The 17,353-nt window shown below is 50.1% G+C and overlaps 1 protein-coding gene across 1 annotated transcript; it reads right to left on the reverse strand.

Moving 5' to 3' along the window:
• Positions 1 to 1,935: 1,935 nt before the first annotated feature.
• SHH (sonic hedgehog signaling molecule) lies at positions 1,936 to 16,446 on the reverse strand. The gene is made up of 3 exons (XM_033068966.1): positions 15,877 to 16,446; positions 10,922 to 11,183; positions 1,936 to 7,493 (listed from the first exon to the last, which is right to left on the reverse strand). The coding sequence occupies exons 1-3, from the start codon at positions 16,183 to 16,185 to the stop codon at positions 6,793 to 6,795; spliced, it is 1,272 nt and encodes a 423-aa protein (XP_032924857.1). The 5' UTR covers positions 16,186 to 16,446; the 3' UTR covers positions 1,936 to 6,792.
• Between the last annotated feature and the right edge of the window lie 907 nt (positions 16,447 to 17,353).

Raw genomic sequence — 17,353 nt, forward strand, 5'->3', positions numbered from 1 at the left:
CATGGATATATTTATTTTTTGCTGAATTCAACCCCCCCTTTTCAAGGTGCAGCTGAAAGTTCCTCAATACATGGGTTAAAACTTACTGCACTCTGGATCAAAGACTGATATTTCTCCTCCTGCACTGTTGTGCAGTGACAAAGTTCCTGGTGACTTAAGTGGGAGAGAGGCTGTGTCCTGGGAGACAAAACTTAATTGAGTGTAATACCACAGGGCACGTAAAGTAGGACAACACAGTCTGACCTCATTTTGCCCATACATAACCCTGCTGACATCAGTGGGAGCTGCACATCTGCAGTCAGGAGGTGACATGTGCCCACTCTTGGCTGCTCTAGGAAATTCTGCCTTGCCTGATAAATTCTATTATTTCATGGTGCAATATGAGAGCAATGGATACACCAGGTAAAGCTGAGCAAACACAGCTCAGCTCCCTGCCTGTTTGAAGTTGTGGAAAAGCTTCTTCTGACGCTGGTGGTTGCTGGATTGAGCCCACAGTACACAGTGATTCATAATAATTTTCCTCAATGAAAGAAACCAGGTTGGTTTGTTGTTATTTGTGGGATCACATATTCATTATTTGCAAATATTTGAATGGCAGTTGGACTTTCTGATGCCTGTGAACCCCTCAGCTTCCACTGGTGTTAGCACAAAATGGTTATTCACACAAATACTGTGCCAGAACAGACTTGTTTGATACTGTACATTTATTACACTCCTGATTCCAGAAAAGCTTTGCTGAGTAGAAAGGGCATCATTTGGAAAAGCCAACAAAGCTTTCACCAAACCAGTGACTATTCCAAGAGAATTGTTCATGAGCAATCCTGAGACTAATATTTATTTGCATTCATCACTGTCTAATAATTAAAACCAGTTCTTACAGCTGTAGAAAACAGAATGGGGTGACTAACAAGGAAGAGGTGAGCTGGGTGAGTGAGGTTTCAGCTCTCTGCTCAGGGCAGGCTGCAGGAGCAGCAGCAGAGCTTGGCAGAGCTCTGAATGTCCCAGATTCTGAGCCTGGGATTTCTTAAAACTAATCTTGTTTTAACTCTCTGGTCTCCTTCCTCTCGGAATAAATGCAAGGAGAAAACCAAGGAAGATTCTTGATAGATGGGAAGCAAGGTGCTGCATTTAGGAAAACTGTTGGCTTATTTAACAGTTGCTCAGAGGGATGGAGCCCCTCCATCCTTGCAGATGTGTGGGACCTGACAGAGGGTGGCCTCCAGCAGCTCGTTCTAAGTGGACCCAGCATGGGCTGAGATGAGACCTGGGACCACCAGAGGCTGCTTACAGCCTAAACTGCTCACAAAAAACAAAACCCCATTAAATGCTTTAATGCTCCAAACTAGCCAAAGCCTGATCTGTATCCTGCTCGTAAATCAGCTTCCTCCATGCAGTGAAAGGCTGGGACAGGTCTGTGACACAGTGTCTGTCTGTCATCAGACCAAGAGGAAGCTGCTGTAATTGCACACAGATGGATCATCCACTCCCTCACAGAGAATTCCATCAAAAGTCTCAAAACTTGGAATGATACAGCATTCCCAAGTATGGTCTCCCTGTGAGCACATCCCCTTTCCAAGGGACACATCCTGGTGTCCCAGAGGTCTGGTCCAGGCGAGCTCTGCCCCAGAGATGGGCTGAGGAAGAAGGGATCTCTGTGCCATTCCCAGAGTCCAGAGAGCTGGGCAGAGCAGTGTGGAGCACACGGTGTTCTCAGAGCATCCCTGCTCCCCTGTCCATGCCCAACCCCTTGGGCAGCAGCCACATTGTGAGTTTGGTGGCCAAGGATCCCTCCATGGCCACACAGAGCATCCCTCCCTCATCAGCTCTCCTCCTCAGGAATACAAACGGACATCTGTTCACACCAAACTGAGCAAATCTAATATTTATTTCACATTTAGGTCACAGGACATCAAAACAAATATTTTTACGCCAAACAGATTTCCTGGCCTTGTGGTTTCAGTCCTGATTTGCAGTAATATTTGTCTGAAGAGATGTCTTGCTCTCAGTTAAAAATGAAAGGAAAAGAAGTTAAAAATGAAAGGAAAAGGGTCCTGCACTCTGCTTTAAGGTGCACAATTGCCTGTGCACCCAAATCACCTCTGGATACCACTCTTGATTTCACTGGAACCAGGACAAGATCATTAAACTCCTATTTCCTGGATTTGTTCTCTTCTTTTCAGCCCTGAAAACCAAAATTATTTAAATACATAAGCCTAAACACCCCAAATGCAAAGCATTAAAAATTATATTTAACAATCTTGGCACAAACAGTGGCTGTGGGGCTCCTATCAGATCTGAGACAGTCTTGTTGCTTGTAAAGATGCATTTTTAAAGATGATTTTTTTTTCCCTTTCAGTCTGCGTAGGCCAAGGATCATATTAACACTGCTCCTTTGAAAGCTCTGAAGAGCTCTGTACATGGAAAATTGACCTTTTTTTCAGTTAAGTTTGAACTAGTTTTAAGGCAGAAACTGCTGAAGAGAGAATTTCAAAAGCTTTAAAAATCTAGTGGTCCCTTATGGCTTGCAGTAATGAGTAAGATAAATGCTCTTTCTGGTTTCCTTCCCCCTGTAATTGAAATAGATGCTGTACTGGGGCTGCAAAACTGCTGCCCAATTATCACCCAACCAGGCTGATTTACATCTCCTGCTCAGCCTCAGCATGGTGTGAAATGCTCAGGAGGGCCAGTGTAAACATATTTATATCCTGGTGGGACGTGCTGAGCTCCTAATATCAGGATAATAATATTACATATGTACACATACATGTGCATGTATCTGCAAAGATCCAGCCAGGCAAACTTTCCCACACAAGGGCACAAGGAGCTGCTGGCTGAGGCACAGCACAGGCACCTGGCTGGGAAACACCTGGTTTACCCCAGTGCTTGCCTTGGATTTTAGTTGCACTGTGGACGTGATCCTCTTTTACTGGCACATCCAAGCTTCCCTTTGGAGGGTTTAACTGGTGTCTGAGCACCAGGGCACTGCTTGAACCATTGGTCAAGCGAACACAAACCAATCCCAGTCTCATTAGGGTCATTTCTCACGTTGGCTCAGGTGGGGGAGGTGGAGGGGACAGGCAGCTGCTGGTGGGCTGCCCTTCAGGGCACCTCTGCCTCCCCACAGAACCCTTCCAAATGAGTTGGCTTGGCAGAGACACACAATATTTCACAGGTAAATGACAGACTGTCTGTGTGGCTGTAGGTGGGAGGAGAAGGAGGTTGTGACCATCACATGAAGCCACACAGGCACAATTCCTGGTGAGTTTGAAGAGTCCAACACCAAATCCCACAGGATCCCCACTCTGCATTTCAGTAAAATCAGGGTAAAATCCTCAGAGAGTGTGCAATAGGAATGCCATCACATATCAGACATTTCAGGAAGTCTCTGTAATTTCTTTAATTATTCAGACAACAGAGCACAAGGATAATAGCTTCAAGTACATTCTTATACATTATTTTGACAGTAATAGATATGTATTTAGTCATAAACTATTCTGTAGCCACCACTATGTGTACATTTTATACAAACTATTGCCATACTCGGACCCTGAAAATGGACAGTGACATCTCCTAGATGTTTTGCACAAGGTTATGACAGTACATCCTTCATACAAGAGCTGTAGCTGTGGGTTGGGCTGGCCCATCTAAGGAAGCACTTCTAGCACACCACGGAGGGGTGATCCTGGTGGGAGGCGCCGGAGGGAGAGGTGGGACTCAGACACGGTGAGAGGAAGACAAAGCTGCTTGGATAGGAGTGATGGAGAAGGTGGCACAGCGTTTCTCTGCTCAGTGAAACAGGCTGATCTGGTGTAAGAGCCTCTCAGCTTCTCTCACACCACAAAGCTCTGAACTTGTCTCGGCCTTTGGGTGACGATTAAAGGAGGCAATGTCTGGTGTGGTCCCATCCAGCCACGTGCCCTGTCCTGGCACAAGTGTGGGCTCTGGTCTCATGGGTCTTTAACATCTCAGTTGTGATTCAGATTGAAGCCTTCCAGACAGTGGCCTTGAGTTTGATCACTGACACCCTAAACAGCTCCACCACCCGACCTCTGGAGAAGGCACCTTCCAACACGGTCATTTATTTGAGTGTGGAGGCCTTAAAAATGCCAACCACCTCTCAGAGACAGGGTAAGAGAGCTCAGACACCCAGGCAGTGCCATACTAAGGCCAGACTCTTACAGCAGAGACCCATTTGTTCCACGATCACATTCTCACATGCCCCAAAATCATCTGGGTTTGCAGCCCTCAGCACACCCCAAAGACAGGGAGGTGGCAGAGTCCAAGCTGGGGCGGGCAGCAGGTCCTCACACCCACCAGGCAGTCCACAGCCCCTGTGATGCCTCTCGTTGGGTAGGCTGGAGGGTGCCTTGGTTCCTCTCCTGGTGGTCACTCCAAAGTCTCATCACCCCGGCCATGTCTGAGCTTTGGAGGTTGGAAGTGGGGCTGGACTAGAGGTTGAGAGGAAGGAGAGACCACATCCATCTGTTGGGGCTTCACACAGCAGTGCTCATGCCACCAGCTCTGACAGCGCTCCAGAAGCTCCCAGGATTTCAGCGTGGAACAGCATGGTCTGCACTCTGGAGATGGCCCAGGCAGGGACATTCTGGGAGGCTGTGGAGCTGCCATCCATCCCAGCAGAGAACTTGGCTGTGTCTCTGGAGCAAAAGGCCTGGTGGATCAACACCCTAGACTGGCGAGTAATGGAAACCAAAGAACAGGTGAGAAGACATTCAAGGCAAGCTCCCTGCCGGCACGGTCCCGTCGCAGACGCGCACACACATGCACACACAATGTTTTGCAACATTTTTAAAGGGGTCCTGGAAACCCTCCGTGGAGGAGCACGTGGTGCAGCAGAACCTCACTGATCAGCACCTGTCAAGGATGATCCCTCAGGGCTGGGGCTGGGGCCAGGCAGGGGACTCAGTGCTGGCCCCACACTCAGCTCCTAAAACATCTCCAGCACATTCACCCGTGGGTGGCTCGGGACAGACTCCTGCATTACAGCTTAGGAATGTCTCTCAGGATAAAGGAACAAATCTTTATCCTTTTGTTTGTTTAGCAAAGGGTGTTTTACTCTGTTCTCTGTGCTGTTACTCAGAGTGGCCAGTGAAATCTGGTGGCCATCTCCTTCTTCCAGCACCAGCCACATGAATGCCTCTGACTCACCAAAGCCAATGTCTCTCCCTCAGATTTCCATCTTCTCCCAGATTGAAGCCCACTGAAATCCCAGTGTTGCCACAAGGTTAATGCCTTCAAAGGGAAAACTTGATTTGGCATCCTCAGAAATCAATTTTAAGAGCCATCCACAGTCTCTAGACCAGAGTGGGAAGTGGACACGGATTCGGGGCTGGAGCTGGAAGAGAGGAGCATCGCCTGAGCAGGGATGGGGAGCCAGGGCTCTGGCAAGGGGAAACCCGTCTGCCAGTCACTCGTGCCAATAAGTGAGGTTCTACTGACAGTACAAGAGATTCCAGGTTATGCACAGATGTGATGGATTCGTTTCCTCAATTAAAGTACCAAAATTAAATGTTATAAGCAACACATCTAAATAAAATAATGGGCATTCATTTCGGCATCATGTTTCCTAAACCAATAAGCAAAAAGGAAAAAAAAAATGGGATGCACCAGGAACTCTTAGTTATTATATACTAACCAAACTGTGCATGGCACATTTTATTTCTATAAAACTATTAAAACTATTACAAAATATTCAAAAATACATTTTAGTAAATTTACAGCAGTTATTTCTCAATTTATTAATGCAAAACATCCTTTTCCCCCCTCTGTACAAACTACCATCTCCATCGTCACAGAATTGCCGCCATGTGCGCTTTTTAAAAAATATTATTTTCTAATAAACTTTTTCTGAAGTTAAAAATAACAAAGTTTCTTACGATTTTTGCAAATAAAAAGTTTGTGTAACAGTCTTGACTTCCATGAACGTGGCCAAATGATGTTTTTACAAAGCAAAACATGGAAAACAATACAGGAAATGATGTTACATTTGAAACTATTTAAATTAAAATAATATATTCTCATATTTTACACTATTTCAAAAAACGAAATGTGATTCAGTTAAGTATTGATCTCTCAAAAAAATCTAATTTACAATTCTGTGTATAAAAATATAATTTACGGACCCCCATGAAGTTTGTCTTTTTTGTGTGTGTTTGTTTGTTTGCTTGTTTTTTAGACTTGCTGAAATGAAGGAGCAATGTAATGGAGAGATGGGAAAGTACAGAATTTTGCTTTCTGAAAGTCAGGACACACGTGACATGTAGAAAAATAGACTCTGCGCAGTTTTGCTTGGCCTCACAAAATAATTTTTTCCCCTGTGAGTACAGTTCACATGATAATAAATTATCAAAGAAACTATTTAAGGCTCTTGAAGGTCCGGTTCATATCATTTAAAACATCTATTCAAAATACCAAAGAAATAAATATCCAGGAGAGGAAGAAAAAAAAATAAAACAAAAAACAAACAACAAACAAAACAAAAGAACAAATAAAAATATATATATATTTATAAACTAAACAGAACAGAACTTCCAGGGGTCTTTGTTTCCCTTTAAGTCTACTTTGGACTGTCCTACTTAATTATTATTATTTTATTATTATTATTTTTAAGTCTTAATCCGTGCTCTCTTTTAAAAATATGTAATTTTTTCTTTTTTTTTTTTCTTTATGGTTTTTCTTTTCTTTTTCTTTTTTTCCTATTTTTTTTCTCTCCTTTCTCTCTCTCTCTCTCTCTCTGCCTCCGTGCGTCTGTCTGTCTGTCGGCGGGCGGATCCCTCAGCTGGACGACACCACCATGCCCAGCGGGTGCAGAGAGTCACTATCCAGCACCCAGCTGCCGATGCGGTAGAGGAGCCGAGAGTACCAGTGGATGCCGGGGGCCGCGGGCTCTGCCCCGGGCGAGGGGCAGAGGGCGGCCAGCACGCCCTGGAGCAGGCGGAAGGGAGCGAAGGCCCAGTGCGCCCAGCTGTGCTCCTCGATGACGGCGTAGCACGAGGCCAGCACGCGGTCGATGAGGATGGTGCCCTGCGCCGTCAGCGGGGCGTAGGCGCCCGACGCCTCCTCCCGCAGCGACACGCGGTGCACGGCCGCCGGCAGCAGCTGCCGCCCGCCCTCGCCCAGCACGAAGATCCGCTGGCCCGGCCGCACGCGGCTGGCGAACAGCGCCCGGCTGCTGGCCGTGCCCGCCTGCGACTGGTTCTGGTTCTGCTGGGGGGCCACGAAGAGCAGGTGGGCGGCCGTCAGCAGCAGCCGGGCGCGGGGCTGCCGAGTCTCGATGACGTAGAAGAGCTTGTGCGAGCCGTCCTCGCGGTCCAGGAAGGTGAGGAAGTCGCTGTAGAGCAGACGGCCTTCCGTGTCGGCCACCAGCACCCTGTCGCCAGGCCTCAGGTCCTTCACCAGCTTGGTCCCGCCTTGCTCCAGGTGCACCGTGGCCGAGCCAGGGAAGCAACCCCCAGATTTGGCCGCCACTGAGTTTTCTGCGCAAGGAGAGAGGCACAGCAGGGTTAGAGGAGGTGTGTGGCAGGCTGGGGTATGGGGGCATGCAGGAACTTATCGCTTCCCCAGCCACCCCAACCCACCAAGAAAGTACAGGACACAGCCAGACTCCCTTCTGAAATTCCCCCACCCTCGTCTATGAACACACCCCATTTGCACTCCATGGGTCAAGTGAGAATCCCTTCCTGCCAAATTTGAGCCACTGCAAAATCTCTTCTGGGTTAGGAGTTACAAAAGTGATTTGTCTGATAAAGGAAATGAGCCAAAACATTTCCACTGAGAAAACTGTTCCAGAACAAAATCTCTTCTGGAAGAACTTCCCATTTGACCACTGTTTACCCTACACAGACACCTGATGCCAGATAATTTGCAGGCTTTCAAAGCTGAGTGGTTTTGCTGGCATAAAGTTTCTTCTCTAAGCAAGTGCCTGTGCTCTCAGTGCTTGGGGTCCCCACTCAGCTCTTACTCGAGCACATCTAGGGCAGCAAACAGCAGAGAACAGGAGGAAACTTTGCCCCAAGGTGCACTCAAATTTTGCCCCTGCAAAGCAACAACCCAAGTTTCCCAAATCCCCCCGTCGTGCTGCACATGCCCCCATGCTGCCTCCAGCCTTCCTGCTCAGCCTGGTGGCTACTGGGGCACATCCATCCTCACAGCACCCCTGCCTGGCATCTCCAGCACTCTGCTTCAATCCTCTTTCAAAAAAAGAACGCAACCTGTCTCTCCCTCCTAGAAAAAGGATGCTCTTCCCTGTCTCAGAGCGTGAGAGCAGCCCAACACCTGTGCCAAGCCCAAGCAAATGCCTCCTCCTCCAGCTCTTGGGAGTTACTCAAAGTTTAGATCAGCGGTTGCTGCTTTCTAGTGCTACTGAGAGAAACAATCTCAGACTTCAAGAAAGAAAAAGTAGCAATGAAACTCTGTCTCTCTTGCAAATCACTTTTTGGATGCTCAGCCAGTGGGGCAGTGGGAAAACAAGTCTGCTGTGTTCCAGGATGATCTCTGTCTTAACAGAGAGGCCTGCAGTGTTCCTGACCACTTTGGTTTTTTAATATTGGGTAATACCTGTAGTATGTCATGGTAGCAAGTGTCTTTGCTACAGCTGTTGGGATTCCTCCTCCCTCCCTTGCATTTCCCTGCTTCTTCCCAGTTACTCCATGTACTATTTAAGAGACCTGATGATTTAGCTCCTAAAGATGGCCAGATTTTATATTTTGCCTCTGTGGCTGTTACTGAAATGATTTAAACAAATCCTAGGAGTGTCTCCTAATGACTTTCTCAGGAAGGAAAGGAAGGGTGAAAATTAGACCGTTATTGATTTGCTAATGACTTTATCGCTCCTCCTTCAGAAACGAAGCAGCAAGATCTCCAAGGCCTGCCTCTTCAGGGAGGACATGGCAACAAACAAGCTATGTGCTTTATGTGGAGGCCTCTGCTAGCAAACTACACCTTCCTACAAGCTGGCGGTAAAGGTCTGGCCAGAGCTTTGTTTGCATATTCAGGGACTTGATGAATAGATGTAGTAGTGTAGCAGCTCTACAAACATGCCAGTGAATTGGCAGAGGTGTGAAAATCTGCTTCTTTGAGCAGTGCTTGTTTGGGTTCTCTAATTAAAATCCAATAAAGGATCAGCATTGTCATTCTGATTCATGTAATAAATGCAGACACTCTTGGAAGAGAGGACACTTCCATTTTTTTCCCAGCTTCTTCCCCCCCTTTTCTCCCCCTCCCTATTTGTTCAGGTGCAGAAACCCTATGTGCCAATTCACACACATACTCTCCAAAAAACCCAGGACCTTCCAAGCACTATTTGCACAGCAGAGCCACTTTTCCAAGGCACTCAAGATCTGTATTTGAATTTTAAATGTAGAAGCTTGCTCTAAATACTTGCTGTAGCGCATTATCAATGTCCCTTTTACCACCCCTGCCTCTCCCTCCTCTGTTCTGGTGACAATAATTCAGGCCTTGGGGGAACTCTTCTTTGCATTCCAGTCTCCTGGATCATACTTTTTGCAAACAGAGATCTAGATAAAGAATCTTCCTGCTGGCATTATGGGATTTAATCTTCTCATGAGATGCTCTGTCATGAAATGAGGTTTGGACAGTTTAAGATCAGGCTGAGAGAGTGGAATTCAAGCCTGCTCCCTCCAGCCTGCCTCGTACAGTCACACGACCCTGCCTGACACCCTCCAAATGCTGCCCCAAGTCCTTGTGTGCCGAATCTCAATGAGCAGCTTGGGGTGGCTCCTGTCCTATGGAACACCCCTGCGGTGGATTAGGAGGTGCTCCTGGGCTAAGGTCAGCGTGCACCACAATCGGACACCTTGTGCTACAAAGCCCATCGTGGCTGTTGAAAGGGCCGTTTCGGATCTCCACACAGCTGACAGTTTTGCAGGGCCTCTTTTCTGCTAGAAAGGACCCAGGAGCTGAACAAAGGCAGTAGCAGGCTCTCAGGACAAAGCCCACATGGGCCAGGAGAGGTGCTCAGCCCCTGGGGAGCTCCGGGCTGCAGTGGGGGGACACGAACTCCTCCTGCAGGGCTGGTTTCCCTGCACTGGGGATGCTGGCTTCGAAGCAAACAGCTATATTTAAAGAAAACCCATTATTTTCTTTCACAGCCAAGTGTTTCCTGACGCATCCAGCAGGTTGCAGGGCTAGTGTATGCTCTTAAAAAGAGCCTTAGATGTCATACAGCTGGGTGGAGGGAGGCGGTGGAGCTGGGGGCTGGCACTCGTTAACAGATTTGCTCCCCCAAAAAACGTGTCAAGCGTCAAGAAAAGGAACTCTGCGAGTCGGGGATTTCTTGCGAGCTGTTCCCGGGTTGAGACAGCGTGTGGCGTTGTAAGCACAGGGGAGGGGAGGAAAAAAAAATTACGTGTATGTGTATCCCTATCTGGGAATTTCCTAGCGGCTACCGCTGAAGGAGGCTGGGGACCACGTTACTTATTTATTTTCCTGGCCGGCTCCCACTCGGAGATTAGCGCTCGCGAGTAAGGCGTGCAGCCAGCGGGGCGGCTGAAGACGGCCGCGAGTGTTTGTGTTGAACAAGCTCCTTGGGTGGGGAAAGCATCAGACCCCACGGGGGGAGCACCAGGGTGTGTGGCTGCGACGCAGCTCTCGTGGGAAGGCTGGCCGAGCAAATCACCCAAATAAAAGTGCTGTGAAAAACTGCTGCAGCTGGCTGGGCTTTTAATTTATTTTTTTTTCTTCGCCCTCACTCTTTCCTTTTCCCCACCCCTGCCCCGGCGGGGTCCCTAAGAGGCGGGGGAGGCTGGCTGTGCCCTCGGGGCTCCGCTCCCATCCATCCCCGCCGGGGGACCCTGCAGGGCACAGGGACAGCGCACCGCAGGCTCTGGGGCGCTGAGTCACGGCCCGGAGATGGACACGTCCATGGGCAGGCTGCCCGCCTTACCTGCTTTGACGGAGCAGTGGATGTGCGCCTTGGACTCGTAGTAGACCCAGTCGAAGCCAGCCTCGACGGCCAGGCGGGCCAGCATGCCGTACTTGCTGCGGTCCCGGTCCGAGGTGGTGATGTCCACGGCGCGGCCCTCGTAGTGCAGGGACTCCTCCGAGTGGTGCCCGTCCTCGTCCCAGCCCTCGGTCACCCGCAGCTTCACCCCGGGCCACTGGTTCATCACCGAGATCGCCAGAGCGTTCAGCTTGTCCTTGCAGCGCTGCGGGGATACGGGCAGACAGGGAAGGGTCATTGTGGGGGTTCTGCAGCCAGGGGAACACTCCCCCATCGCTATCTACACCCCCCTGGGCCGCATCCTGCTCTCCATCTCCAGCCAAAGAGGCGGCATTCCTGCCCTCCCCACCACACCCGGGATGGGCTCAGCCGGAGCTGAGCATCTTCTCCCCGCTGCCAGGGAGGGACGGGGGGACAGGTGAGGAGGAGGAGGAGAGTGGAACCTGGGGACATGGGAGGAACAGAGGATGGAACACCCCGCAGATACACAGGGACGGACCTTTCCCGGTCCCTGTCGCTCGCTGCGGGGTCAGGGGTGCCCCCCTCCGCCGCATCGCCGGCGCTGGGCTGCGAGCGTGGCGATTCAAAGCCACCTGCACGGAGCGAATTCCTGCCTCTAAGTGCCCTGTCCCTTCCCGAGAGCAAAGTTTCTGCCCAGAACAAACACCAGCCATATATCTCGGAGTCACGGATTCCCCCCCGGAATGTCTCTGCGGGTCTTTTCAGCTTAATTCTGTGTTGAAAAGGGTATCAATACATGTTAACAGCCTTTATGTGCTGGAGGGAGGGGTGTTTTTTTTCTTCTCTCCCTTCGCCCATCACTCATTAGAGCCCTCAAAGCTGCATGGGCTGGGAGCATTCACTCTGCTTCAAACATACATCGGCGCTCGCCTACAAAGCCGAGCAAATCCATACAATAATATAGCTCTTAGTGGGAAGATGAAAAGCAAGGGAGGGCCAAGGAGGGAAGTTAAGCGGAGCAGGGATGCTATGCAAGCTAGGAGCCCCTTTGTGTGGAGTGAGACCCTTCCAACTCTGTGGAGAAAGTACTGCAGGGTTTTTCATTGACCCCCCCAGGGCCACCAGCGTTCCCTGGGCTGAACTGTGCCCAGCAGCGCTGGGAGCACGTAGGGACCGAGTAATGAGGGGCACAGGACAGGGGAAAGAGAAGAAAAGAGGTGAGCTGAAACCCTGAAAGTTCTGGGGAGATTCCCATCTCAGCCAAGCAGGGAATAGACACAGTGGCGACAAAAGGACTCTCGGCCCGGCAGAAACACAAAATCAGCACCTAAACCATTGAAAAGCGCTCGGCTAAAGGTACAGAGTTAGAAACACACACGTTGCCAGCCTTCCTCGTCCTTTTTGAGAGGAAAACAACTCGTGGATATACCCGACGTTGTTCCCTCGATGCAATTACCGGTGTGGCTGTAAGCCACGGCGGGATGCACTAAGCTGCTCTTCCCACACTTTTGCTGGCCTGACTGGTATGCTTGGCCTTCTGCAGGACCATTCTCCCCAGTTGCTCACAGCACAGCCAGTAAAGACCACAAAGTCCCCTTTTCCCGGCTCCCAGGAAGGCAAAGCCCCTCCATTACCCGACGACACCACTTTTAGGGACGTGACAAGGTTGCTTAGCAAGGAAGTTCCCATGTGTCCGCACCAACAGCCATAAAAGTGATTCCAGCAACACACAGGTACCCGAGAAATATAAAACACAACCGTGAGCTCACTTTGGACTCTCTGGCCTGCCGTTTTATTGGAGAGAGACGGGTGTTTGGGTTTCGGCACCGTTCCCGGCAGCAAAGTGCAGCAGCACACGGAAGTTGAGTTTGATTTATTTCATTTTTCCCCCTCTCTCCCTCTCACACCTGAGTGAATAAATACGCTCCTTCACTGATTTACAGAGGAAAGGGGGAGAAGGATCAGACGTCTCAGCTGCTGGTAAGGGGCAGCACTGCCCGACACGGCGATGCCTTGTCCCGCACGGGAGGAGCGGTGCGGGCAGCGCCGAGGGGCTCCGGCGGCTCCGGCCCTGCCAGCACCTCTCCCCGGCTCCAGGCGAAATAAAGAAGAAGAAACGGCCTCCTAAAGGACTTTTCTCCCTTTTATACTGCCTGAGCTGGATTGTCAGAGTCAAAAGCCGTGAAGCCCAGACTATTTATTAATTCATCGGGTCGTGTGCCACAAATCAAGCCCAATTCTGTTCAGCCACCGTGAAGCTCAGCAGGGCTGCCTCCACTAACGCTTTGTGTGGAGGCAAAGTTGTTCAACAAGCCCTCTCCTGCCAGCTCCTAATCTCTTCACAAATGAATTGCTTGAAGGAAACACTTAACAGGTACCTGTCAGTGTAAACAACCTGGTGGGCTTCCTAAATGCCAAGTTGATCTCTAAATTCCTCACATCACGCACCGGTTGTGTGCCTGCATTACACGAGATTGCTATTTTATTTCATACAAATTCCAGCTTTATCATACTGACCTGGCCTCCTTATCTCCCTCCCGAATCCAGCCAATGGCCGGGGTGGTGGGGGGGAGGAAAGGGAGGAAGGGAGCAAACTGCTGGTGTCACCTGCAAAGTTGAGAACCTGACTTACCTACCTCTGTTTGCGTTCCTCTCCCCCCACCACCACCCCCTCTGGAGTTAATATTAACTAGCGGCTAATGCATTCGGCAACCACTCTGCAAGTTTAACGATTCTGTCCATGAAAGATCTCTCCATGGTTGAAGGGCTCCCGAAGCCGGCGTTTAAAGGCTGGGATTTAACGAGAGGCTGCTGGCCGAGGGAGAGAGGGAAGGAGAGGGAGGCAAGGCAGGGAGGGCAGCGGCAGGACCGCACCCCGGGTCGCTGAGGAGCGGGGGACAAGGGCACACAGTCCGCTCTCCGCCCGGCCCCGCCGCGCTCCCTGCCCGGCCCAGGGGTGCCGCAGCCCCGCACGCTCCCCGGCCTCGCTCCCCCACCTCGCTCCCCTCTTTGCCGCCGGGTACCCGGCCCTGCGGCCTCCCCGGCCCCGCCGCTCTCAGCCCACCTCCCCCCTTTGTGTCTAAGGCACGGGAACAAGCACTGAAGGAGAGCGGTGGGGGGGGGAAAGTATTTGTTTTCGTTTCGTTCGTCTGAGGGAAGTTGACAGAAGGTCAGGAGTTCAGACGCTGCCAGCTAATGCAGCGGGAGCGGCCAGCCGCGTAGCCGGCGCGGCGTGCCCCGGGAGAGCCGCGGGGCCGGGGTCAGCCCGCAGCCCGCAGCCCGCCCCCGGCCCGCAGCCCGCCGCTCCCGAGCGTGCCCGGCTCCCCCCGCGCCCGCCGCCCCGCTCCGCTCCGCTCCGCCGCGCACACGCACCGGCGCAGCCGCGCGGGGAGCGATGCGCCCAGCCCCGCCGGGAGCCCGTCTCCCGCGGAGCCGCCGCTGCCGCCGGGCTGCGGAGGGAAGGGTGAAACCCGAGCCGCCGCGATCGATACGCGAGGGGAGTAAGTGGAGCTGAAAATGCGAGAGATGCGGCTCCGGAGGCAGCAGCGGGGGCGGAGGAGCGCGGAGGGGCCGCGCCCGAGCGGGGACCGGCACCCGCTCCGCTCCGCTCCCCTGCGCGGGGCGGCGGCGGCGGCGGGCGGAGGCGCCGCCGCGCTCCGAGGTGCGGTGCGATTTAAGGTGGTCGGGAGGAGATGGTGGCGGCCGCCGGTCCCTCGCCCCGGGAGACCCGGCAACGTGCGGAAAATCAGGCCGAGGAACGGGGAGAGTTTGGGAAATTCCACCCCCCCACCCCCACTTCCCCGCGTCCACTCCCCGCCTAGTCCTTCCAGGCGAGTCCTGCTCTAGCACTGAAGGTGGGGCTTAAATGTATTAATATTAAAAAAGCGCTGTTGACCTATATTTGGAGGAAACCCATTTCCAGTGTCTAGATTGCATGTAGTTTCTGAAACTCCGGGATTGGCAGAGCAATTGACTTCACCGAGCTCTCTGTTGAGCATGAATTATAATTACGAGGTGACTCTCGGAGCGGGTCTCTCTCTCTCGCTTTCTCTCTCATTTATCTTTTTCTCTCTTTCTTTCTCTCTCTCTCTTTTTTTTTTTTTTTCCATAAAATGGTTCCGCAATCCGATTTCACCCGAAATACAATATTTACCCAGTTGTAAACCTTGTGCCATCAGATTTTTTAAAACAGAAGGTGATGCAATGCCGATAAGTTGCAAGTCCCTCCCCTATGGAAGTACCAGAGTATTGGCGGCGAGCATCCTTAAAGAAATATCAATATATTTACGCTCTGATGGCCACAATTGCAAATGATGGTATTGCAATACGAGCTATATAATACGGAATCAGATGAGGAATGGTCGATCCGGCTTCAGCTGCCTTTTGTGAGTGCACGACTGCATGCCTACTAAATTTAGAATATGCTCGCGAGGAGAACAATAATAATAATAATGAAGGTTAAAATCAAAAGAAAAGAAAAAAGAGAAATTAAATAAAATATAGATATATATAAACCAAGTCAGCAGGCGCAGCAACCGCGGACTACGTTTGTAATAATGAGTGGGTGGCCTGGCGGTCACTATACACTTGGGGTCCTCTGAGCTGTATGCAATTCGTTTGATCAAAGTGCATCCTTGGGGACGAATGCAAACAGCAATCTCTAACCAAGTTACAGGGAACGCCATGGCACGGTAATGACTGTAAGTATCACACAGATTCCCCCACCAAATATCTAAACAGCTCCAGCTCCAGCCGCTGCTAACTTGGCTGGATAGATGGTATTTACATTCAATGGGGAAACTAGTCGAGTTTGGAGGGGCGGGGGGAGGAGGGGGAGAGGGAAAGGGGGGGCTTTCAAAAATACTAAGACAGATGCGTCCTTTAGGATTGCTCAGAGAGGTTAACAAACACAAATACAGGTATCTCTGTGGCTCTACCTGAGTCATCAGTCTGTCAGCTCCCGTGTTCTCTTCATCCTTAAAAATAATGTCAGGGTTGTAATTTGGGGTTAGTTCTTTAAATCTCTCGGAGTTTCTTGTGATCTTCCCTTCATATCTTCCACTGGCCCCTAGGGTCTTCTCTGCCACATTGGGAATAAACTGCTTATAGGCTAAAGGGGTCAGCTTTTTGGGGTGTCTCCTTTTTCCAATGCCCCTGCCTGGTCCACAAGTCAGCCCAGAGGAGACTAAAAGAGCGCAGATGAAGCCCACCAAGAGAATTCTTGTCAACAGCAGCATTTCGTCCATTGAATCCAATTACTTCAAAGCTCTCTGTGCCTATCCCTGGCTGTCTCTCTAGAGCTCTCTCTCCTCCTATGTCCTTGTCTGCTTTCTGAATCGTATACTATCCACCGATCCCTAGCAAGACAGGTGCTGGAATGGCAGGCTTTAGGTCGCTGATAACGGAACACATCGGAGTTTGGTCGGGAGACAGCAATCGAGAGACAAAAAAAGGGTCTGATTTTAATGGTAGCAAAGCAAGACGCTTGTGAGAGGAGTCTGCCTTTAGTTCTATATTATAGCTGCCAGGGCCGAGAGCTGATTGGCCAAGGCGAGACAAGCTTGTCTTCTGATGTTTTAACCCTCAAAAAGGCAACAAATTCTTGAAAGATTTTTTTTTCCTTTTACCTGAAGGGCTTGGAGCTGAGAGGGGTGGAGATCGCGCTTTCTTGGGATAACATCAATTACATGCTTTTTTTTTTCTTTTTCTTTCTTTTTTTTTTCTCTCGTTCTTTTTTTTTTTTTTTTTTTTTTTCCCAAAAACTTTCTTGGCAGAATGGTACATTTGTCAGCAAGAGGAACAGATGCCTCTCTGAAAGAGGGAAAAACATTAAGATTAGCAGGCTGCTTCAGTGCAAGTCAAGTTTCTAAGGGCAGTTGTGGTTAAATAAAATGCTGAATTATCGGGGAGCCGTGCAAATAGGAACATACTTGGGTAATATCAACGCCCCGGGGGGGAATAATGCCATTTCAGAGCGCACCCACCTAAATGGCTTTGTAACAGGTTTCTTGCCCCTGAAAAGGGAGATTGCTCTCCCTCCCAAAGACATACATTTTTAAACACACTCGCCTTTTAGCTGATAAATGACCACTTTAATAGCAGAAACAGGTCTGATGCGAAGCGGCAGTTAAATGAAGTTAGTGTGTCTGACTTGTGTATCACACAACTGCAATGTGGCACTGTTTTATTTATTTTTTTAATAATAAAATCAGGACTATCACCTAGTTTAAAATAACGTTGTATCTTCGGAAGTGCATAAATAGTCAACTGATTAAAAATAGATGGTCTCCTGAGCACACTGGGCATATATTCTTTGTTTCTTTGGTCAAAGTCGGAGAGGAGCGTTTTAGACTCTTACACCTCCTTGCGGGGTGTCATTAAGTTTTTAAGAAAAGCATAGCGTTGAAAGCATCC

Source organism: Catharus ustulatus, chromosome 1, assembly GCF_009819885.2.
Source record: "Catharus ustulatus isolate bCatUst1 chromosome 1, bCatUst1.pri.v2, whole genome shotgun sequence".
Taxonomy (NCBI): domain Eukaryota; kingdom Metazoa; phylum Chordata; class Aves; order Passeriformes; family Turdidae; genus Catharus; species Catharus ustulatus.

Coding starts and splice junctions, on each gene's coding strand:
- SHH (XM_033068966.1), bottom strand. CDS start 16,185: ATGGACGAAATGCTGCTGTTGACAAGAATTCTCTTGGTGGGCTTCATC. Junction 11,184..15,876: donor CTGACAGACTGATGACTCAG/GTAGAGCCACAG, acceptor GTATCCCCGCAG/CGCTGCAAGGACAAGCTGAA. Junction 7,494..10,921: donor CCACTGCTCCGTCAAAGCAG/GTAAGGCGGGCA, acceptor CTCCTTGCGCAG/AAAACTCAGTGGCGGCCAAA.